At 47.2% G+C, this 8,593-nt stretch overlaps 1 protein-coding gene across 1 annotated transcript in view; it reads right to left on the bottom strand.

Annotated features, from left to right (window-relative positions):
• Window positions 1–3,576: 3,576 nt before the first annotated feature.
• The window catches only part of LOC107299874 (GTPase IMAP family member 4-like), a 21,655-nt gene continuing 16,638 nt past the window's right edge, over window positions 3,577–8,593 (bottom strand). The window contains exons 3-6 of the mRNA XM_029286893.1: window positions 8,398–8,506; window positions 7,288–7,542; window positions 5,083–5,108; window positions 3,577–3,595 (exon numbers count right to left, since the gene is read on the bottom strand). Of these exons, the coding sequence (XP_029142726.1) occupies window positions 3,577–3,595; window positions 5,083–5,108; window positions 7,288–7,542; window positions 8,398–8,506 (409 nt within the window). The remainder of the gene's footprint in view (window positions 3,596–5,082; window positions 5,109–7,287; window positions 7,543–8,397; window positions 8,507–8,593) is intronic.

An 8,593-nucleotide genomic window follows, 5' to 3' on the forward strand; every position in this document is an offset into this window, starting at 1 on the left:
AGAAAACCTGCTTCTGCCTTCCAAAAGGGGGAACGGAAATCTTGTGTTGCCTACCACTAGGTCCCCTCTTTGTAAGTGAGATTTAAAGATGGAGAATTTAGGACCGAGGCCGAGAATTGCAAACTTGAAGACTTCTCAAGAGTCGAAAGCTAAAGGGAGGGAGAGTAGCTAGAGGGGTTTGCGACGGAGAGCCCGTTTCTCTATGCTGTGGAAAAATCCTGATGCAGAAAACCCCTGTCCGATTGCGACGATCGCCAGGGGGCCCCACTTGGCAAGAACGAGGGACACCGAACAATGGGGAAACAAAGGTGTTTATCGAGGTTAGGGTTAGGGTTAGGGCAGGAAGTGGGTGGGTGGGTGGGGCAGAACGGGGCTTATAAAGCAGCCCCCAACCTTTGTTCAAAATCTTAAATCTCCGAAAGTTCTTCACCGATTGCTTTGAAATTTTGAAACAACGTTGCATTCGAATACGCGCGTGTTTTTATATACCTATATTATATAGATGTCACACCTGTGACAGGTAAAAACATGCCTTTTTTGAAAAACAGCGCCATCTGTTGGACGTAAAAGCAACACCCGCTACGATTTTACCATTCCATTTCAATGTTTCCGATTTACGATCCATTTACGATTTCCAAATTTCCAATTTCACGATTCCATTTCAATGTTTCCGATTGCATTGTTAAATTGAATTTTCATAGGTTTCGGTTTATTTTCATTTTGATTTAATTATTTCGTGTGACATTGCGTTGGAATTGATGCACAGACAATGGAACCACAAAAAATATTGTATACCCACAAGCATTGTGAAATTAAACATATTAGAAACGTGCGCTTTCTCTTTTCTTTCTTTTCCATTGAACCAGACGGAGCCACAGCAACGCGTGGCCGGGTACAGCTAGTAGTAGTAGTAGTAGTAGTAGTAGTAGTAGTAGTAGTAGTAATAATAATAATAATAATAATAATAATAATAATAATAATAATAAAGTTGGAAGGGACCTTGGAGGTCATCTAGTCCAACCCCCTGCTCAGGCAGGAACCCTACACCATTTGGGACAAATGGCTGTCCAGTCTCTTCATAAAAACTTCCAGTGTTGGAGCATTCACTGCTTCTGGAGGCAGGTGGTTCCACTGGTTAATTGTTCTCGCGGTCAGGAAGTTTCTCCTTAGTTCCAGGTTGCTTCTCTCCTTGGTTAGTTTCCATCTGTTGCTTCTCGTCCTGCCTTCAGGCGCTTTGGAGAATAGCTTGACTCCCTCTTCTTTGGGGCAGCCCCTGAGATACTGGAACGCTGCTATCATGTCCCCCCTCATCCTTCTCTTAATTAAACTAGATATCCCCAATTCCAGCAACGGTTCCTTATATATGTTTTAGCCTCCGGTCCCCTGATCATCTTTGTTGCTCTTCTCTGTACTCTTTCTAGAGTCTCAACCTCTTTTTGACATCGTGGTGACCAAAACTGGAGGCCGTATTCCAAGGGTGGCCTTACCAAGGCCTTGTAAAGCGGTATTAACCCTTCACGTGATCTTGATTCTATCCCTCTGTTGATGCAGCCCAGCACTGTGTTGGCCTTTTTGGCAGCTGCCGAAAGAAAGGGAAGGCTGGAGAAGGACCCCTCCCTTCCCTGCTGGACACGCGCCAATCAACGTCGGAGAAATCACCAGGTGTAATGTTTGAGGATCAATCACAGGTGAAACCGGGCAACAGATGAAAGGTGGAGAGACACGCCTGTCCCTTGCAGGTTGGACCCGGACAAGGTCCCAGGTGTGGCTGCATTTTATGGCCGTGTTTGTACCTGGGATCCAGCATGGAGTCACCTGTTTACGAAGGTTCATCGTTCCCAGCCTTGGGGGGGGGAGGGGAGGGGGTCCAGTAGCTCTTTTAAGGCTGGTGGAGCTGCCTGGGACCCAGACTCACACGTCCCTTGGGCTCCGGAGTCCCTCCAACCAGTTCGTTATCCCTCCCCTCTCTATGGAATCACAGCGCTGGGAGGGACCTCGGAGGTCTGCTAGCCCAACCCCCTGCTCAGGCAGGAGACCCTAACAGATCACAGCGCTGGGAGGGACCTCGGAGGTCATCTAGTCTAACCCCCTGCTCAAGCAGGAAACCAGATCCCATTTCGGACAAATGGCTGTCCAGTCTCTTCTTAAAAACTTCCAGTGTTGGAGCATTCACTGCTTCTGGAGGCAAGGAGTTCCACTGGTTAATTGTTCTCACTGTCAGGAAGTTTCTCCTTAGTTCTAGGTTGCTTCTCTCTTTGGTCAGTTTCCACCCGTTGCTCATTGTCCTGCCTTCAGGCGCTTTGGAGAACAGCTTGACTCCCTCTTCTTTGGGGCAGCCCCTGAGATACTGGAACACGGCTATCATGTCCCCCCTCCTCCTTCTCTTCATTAAACTAGACATACCCAATTCCAGCAGCCGTTCCTCGTATGCTTTAGCCTCCAATCCCCTAATCATCTTTGTTGCTGTTCTCTGCCCTCTTTCTAGAGTCTCAACATCTTTTTTACATCGTGGTGACCAAAACTGGATGCCATATTCCAAGTGTGGCCTTACCAAGGCATTGTAAAGTGGTATTAATACTTCACGTGATCTTGATTCTATCCCTCTGTTAATGCAGCCCAGCACTGTGTTGGCTTTTTTGGACAGCCATTTTTCTGAAATGGTCTAAGGTTTCCTGCTTAAGCAGGGGGTTGGACTAGATGACCTCCAAGGTCTCTTCCAACTTTAAAAAAAAAAAATATTATTAGCATTAGCATCATTATTAAATATCCGTTTCAAATCTGTTTGTTTTTTTTATCTATGCTTTTATTCGGGGTGGGTGAAAGGCACCAAGAAATGCCTCCAGAAGCGGTGACTGCTCCAACACTGGAAGTTTTTAAGAAGAGACTGGACAGCCGTTTGTCCGAAATGGTCTAGGGTTTCCTGCCTGAGCAGGGGGTTGGACTAGATGACCTCCCTTCCAACTTTATTATTATTATTATTATTAAGAAACTATACAGCCATTTGTCTGAAATGGTATACGGTTTCCTGCCTGAGCAGGGGGCTGGACTAGATGACCTCCAAGGTCCCTTCCAACTTTATTATTATTACTATTACTATTATTATGAAGACAGCCATTTATCTGAAATGGAATAGGGTTTCCTGCCTGAGCAGGGGGTTGGACTAGATGAACTCCAAGGTCCCTTCCAACTTTATTATTATTAAGATGAAGTCGGAGACACTAACACAAACCTCTTGTCTTTTATACATGTATATAAATATGTTTAACATTCAAACTTACAAGAGTCTTTGTCTTCATCCAGAATAGAAGAAAACACAAGACAGTCAGGGACACAGGAAGATCCTGAGGTAAAATTAAACAGCAGGCAGAAGATAGAGAATAAAAAAGGCGGGAAGAAAGGGAAACACCCCCTTTATACTTGTGGCAACCAATCACAGCGCAGATCGCCTCCTGCATGAGCAGACAAAACAGGGCCACAGGAACATCCTGAGGTAAATTAAACAGCAGGCAGTAGAACACAGAGGAGAAAAAAGGCGGGAAAAAGGGGGAAAGCCCCCTTTATAATTAAGGCAACCAATCACAGCACAGATCGCCACCTGCATGAGCAAACCAGACAGTCAGGGACACAGGAACATCCTGAGGTAAATTAAACAGTAGGCACAAGACAGAGAAGAAAAAAAGGTGGGAAAAAAGGGAAACGTCCCCTTTGCCCCCACAGCAACCAATCGCAGCGCAGATCGCCTCACGCAGGAGCCAGCGCTCTCCAGCCACTCAACTACAACTGCGTGTTCTGGCCCATGGCACGCTTTAGTCTGCCAGCCACTAAATTCAATATCTTAACAGAATACAGAATGACAGAGTTAGAAGGGACCCCGGAGTTCATCTATTCTGACCCCCTGCTCCAACAGGAGACCCTGACAGAATCGCAGAATAACAGAGCTGGAAGGGACCTTAACAGTCTTCTAAGTCCACCCCACCCCCGCTGCTCAAGACCCTCTACGTCTATTTCAGATAAATGTCTGTCCAGTCTCTTCTGAAAAGCCCTCAGTGTTGGAGCGCTCACAACCTCTGGTGGCAAGCAGTTCCACTGGTTAATTGTTCTCATTGTCAGGAAATTTCTCCTTAGTTCTAGGTTGCTTCTTTCCCTGATCAGCTTCCATCTGTTGCTTCTTGTCCTGCCTTCAGCGGCTTTGGAGAATAAGTTGACCCCCCACTCTTCTTTGGGGCAGCCCCTCAAATACTGGAATACTTCTATCGTGTCCCCCTCAGTCCTTCTTTTCTCTAGATTTGCCGTACCCAAATCCCGCCGCCGTTCTTTGTGTTGTAAGGTTTTCCGCTTAGCCTCACAATTGTCCCGGCATTACTCAGGAATTTTAAAAGAGCCAAAGAAACTCCTGAGCTGAGGTTTCAGCAAGCAAACAACTTTTATTTTGATCAAAATAGAGATGGGTGACCCGGTCTCTCTTCATGGCTGGTAGAGAGATAAAGGCAACGACCGGGAAACATGTCTTCTGCCTTTTATACCTTTCCAGAACAAAAAGATCAGGTCTTGGTACCAGGCATAAGATGGCACAAAAAAACAATTCCTAGACCAGCAGTTCTCAACCTATGGGTCGCGACCCCATTTGGGGTCAATCGACCATTTCACGGGGGTCGCCAAGCAAGGCTGTCCGCCATTTTTTTTGTCCGCCATTTTTTTCCCCTTTTCCGGCGGGTGCCTTACCTTCCTTGGGCTGGGCCAGCTGGTGGTCGGCCTGCTCCGTCTCTGCCGCTTGCCAGCTACGCCTCGGCCGGCGCAGGGGGTGGAACCATGCATGCGTGGCGCTACCGGGCAGGGAAAGTCCTCGACTTACGACCGGTTGGGTAGTCCTCGACTTATGACCGGTTTAGTCCTCGACGTACGACCGGTTTAGTCCTCGACTTACGACCAGTTGGGGTCGCGGCATTAAAAAGGTTGAGAACCACTGTCCTAGACGATGACTCATACCCAGCAACTCAGGTTCCATCCTTAACTCCTTTTTCCCCTCCCCTTACCGTACCTGAAGCAGGAAACATTTGCTTCTATATAACTAACTACCTGTACCCGGTCATGCGTTGCTGTGGCTTAGTCTGGTTAAATGGAAAAGAAAGAAAAGAGAAAGTGCACGATCTATATAATAGTAAGTATATAAAAACACGCGCGTATTCGAATGCAACGTTGTGTCAAAATTTCAAAGCAATCGGTGAAGAACTTTTGGAGATTTAAGATTTGGAACAAACGAACATTTACATTTTTATTTATATAGAACAGATAGATTTCCCGTTCAGTATGTTTTAGTCTCCAGGCCTTTGATCATCCCAGTTGCTCTTCTCGCCCCTTTTTCCAAAGTCTCAACCTCTTTTTTTTTGTAATGTGAGGACCAAAACTGGACGCAGGTATTCCAGGGGTGGCCTTACTAAGGCTTTACAAAGCGGTGCTAATAACTTCACCTGATTTTGATTCTATGCCTCGGTTTAGACGACAACCGAGGATCGTGTTAGCTTTTCCGGCTGCCGCCGCACACGGCTGGCATCCGTCCACTCGGACTCCGAGGTCAGAACTCGCCATGCGTGGGAGGCAGCACCCGGCTCTCTTTCGTGGCTTGAATCGACTTTCGGTGCAAGCCACAATCACCCGTGGCTCGGTGTCCCTGCCCGGATCCCAGAAGCAAAGTCCCTTTTATGCTGCCTGCCCCTTCCTGAATTTTGGGGATACGTTCCCTGAATCAAAAGATTGCAATCAGCATTTACCAATCAGCATCTGAAGAGCCTTTATTAATAAAAATGCTAAGGAGAACCAGGTAATAGGGTAGATCTTACCAGGAAACTGGTGTTAAACATATATAGATATAGTCTGTCATTCTGTCATTCTGTCAACTTTACATAACATGTATTTTATATAATACAAGTAGCCCTTGACTTACAACCGCCGGTTTAGTCACCATTTGGAGTTACGGCAGCCCTGGAAAATCTGACTTTTGATAACTTTTCACACGTACAACCGTTGTGGCATCCCCGTCGTTGCACGATCCAAGTTCAGGCATTTGGCAACCGACTTGTATTTATGACGGTTGCAGCGTGCCAGGGGTCCCGCCGTCCCTTTTTACGACCTTCTGACGAGAAAAAGTCAAGGCTAACTTCACCGCCGCAACGCCTGACTTAACCGTGGCCGTAAAGATCATCAAGAAAGGTCGTAAAATGGAGTGAAACCGCCTTCACAAATGTGTCTCACTCCGCAACATAAAGGTTGGGTTCCATCCTGGTCGTAAGTCGAGGACTACCTGTGTACAGGATGTCATTCGGCAAACTTTACGTTGCACATATATCTTATATAATACACACACGTTTAGTACGTTCCTGTCCAAAGGGTAACGTTTATTCGTGTACTCGTTTTTCCTTTTCTGGTAAATCAAGCCATTTTCATCCTGGTATTTTTTTAAAATTATTATTTTGCACTGGAGAAGTGGGATCATCTCTTCTCTCGTCCCCCCTGACCCCCCCCCAAGAATGGTGGAGACCCCATTCTAGTCCCCCTCAGCCACAGAAGCTCCCAGCGGGTGTGGGAGTTATTTTCTTTCAGCGGCAGGACCGTCGTAGAGAAAAAAGAGGTTTTGTCCTGAGAAAGATGGATGGATTCAAATTGGAGACGACGGAGCGCATTTCTGGAAGGCCTAGGACACACACACACACACACACATACACACATGGAGAAAATCTCCCTGTGGGGACGCTGAGAATTGACACCAGTGGATTGACACCAAGTTAAAGCTGCGTTTCTCGTGCCAATGTTGAGATTTCGCGCCCCAATTTTAGCACGTTGGTCAGCTGGGATCGGCTCCGTTATCTGTGCCGCTGCGCAGAAGGCTGTGCCACCCCCTGGCCCCTCCCCCCCAAAATGCAGAATCCAGGTCCCTTCTTGGGGGTCTATTCTCCAGCTCTCCAATCTGCTCAGTCTGGAGATCAGTCAAGGGGGCCAAGGGGTCCCAAGGCGTGGAGACAGGGCAGGAACTGGGGAGACGTTGGGGTGCGAAGGGAACTGTGGCTCTCCTGGAGTCCCACCGGTCCCCTCCTGCCCTCCCCAGGTGTGGCAAGTTCACTGCAATCAGGGCAAGTCCACACAAGCCACTCACTCCCCAACAACGTCTCTTCCGCTCCCTCTGAAAACTTTGCAAAGCACTCATAAAAAATGGACGACAAGAATAATCACAACCACAAACACCGCCAAGCAACACCACCCAATCCATGCTTGACACTTTGTGGAACGGGGTACCCAGGTCCTCTCTCTTCTGTTCTTGGTCACGAAAGATCGGACGTGCTCGTCCCGTAAGCTGGGCTCCCCGTACAGCTGGTTGACATAGCATCGCCCCCCGTTCTGGAAGATGGTTCTCTGCACCGTCTTCATCAGCTCCATGACCTGCCTCTCCCGCTCAGCTCCGGCGGCCTTGTTGTTGAAGCCGCAGAAGCGGTTCCCGCACTGCCGGATCAGATCCTGCAGATTCCAGTTGTCGGACCTTTGGACGTACTCCTGCAGGGAGGTCCCTCCCAAATCCTCCANAATAAGAAATAAGAATAGAATAAGAAATAAGAATAGAATACAATAGTATAGAATAGAATAAGAAATAAGAATAGAATAAAACAGAACAGAATAAGAAAATAGAATAGAACAGAACAGAACAGAACAGAATAAGAAATAAATAGAATAGAATAAGAAATAAGAATAGAATAAGAAATAAGAATAGTATAGAATAGAATAGTATAGAATAGAATAGAATAAGAAATAAGAATAGAATAAGAAATAAGAATAGAATAAAACAGAACAGAATAAGAACATAGAATAGAACAGAACAGAACAGAATAAGAAATAAATAGAATAGAATAGAATAAGAAATAAGAATAGAATAAGAAATAAGAATAGAATAGTATAGAATAGAATAAGAAATAAGAATAGAATAAAACAGAACAGAATAAGAAATAAATAGAATAGAATAGAATAAGAAATAAGAATAGAACAGAACAGAATAGAATAGAAATAAGAATAGAACAGAATAGAGAATAGAGAATTTAGAATAGAATAGAATCTAGAAGGGACCTCGGAGGTCTTGTAGTCCAGCCCCCCGCTCAAGCAGGAGACCCTACACCATCTCAGACAAGGGACTGTCTAGCCTCTTCTTCAAAAACCAGCAGGGACCATGGGAGCAGGCCGGGGAGGACCACCCGTGGGCAACAGAGACCCTCAGTGACGGGGGCAGCCACGCTCAGGACTGGGGGTCTCCACAGAGGGGCCAAGGCACCCCCCTCCTCCGGGCCGGCCAGCCCGGCTCTTTCTGTCGTCTATGGGGGACAGACGGCTGGTCTTTCCTCGGGACCGGCCTCCACTCACCCTCCGAGGGGCCGCCGTGGGGGGCCCACAAAGGCCGAGGGTCCCCCGAATGCCCGACGACGTGGCCTCCTCGCTTGCCCAGGCCGCCCTCCTCCTCATCCGTAGCGCACTGGAAGAGTGGAAAGGACGAACGCATCAGACACGGCTCTGACCTTGGCAGGTCCAGTGGGGCAGAGAGAGATCCTATACCCCCCCC

The sequence above is a fragment of the Protobothrops mucrosquamatus genome, unplaced genomic scaffold, assembly GCF_001527695.2.
Source record: "Protobothrops mucrosquamatus isolate PMUCROS unplaced genomic scaffold, P.Mucros_1.0 scaffold5645, whole genome shotgun sequence".
In the NCBI taxonomy this organism is placed as follows: Eukaryota; Metazoa; Chordata; class Lepidosauria; order Squamata; family Viperidae; genus Protobothrops; species Protobothrops mucrosquamatus.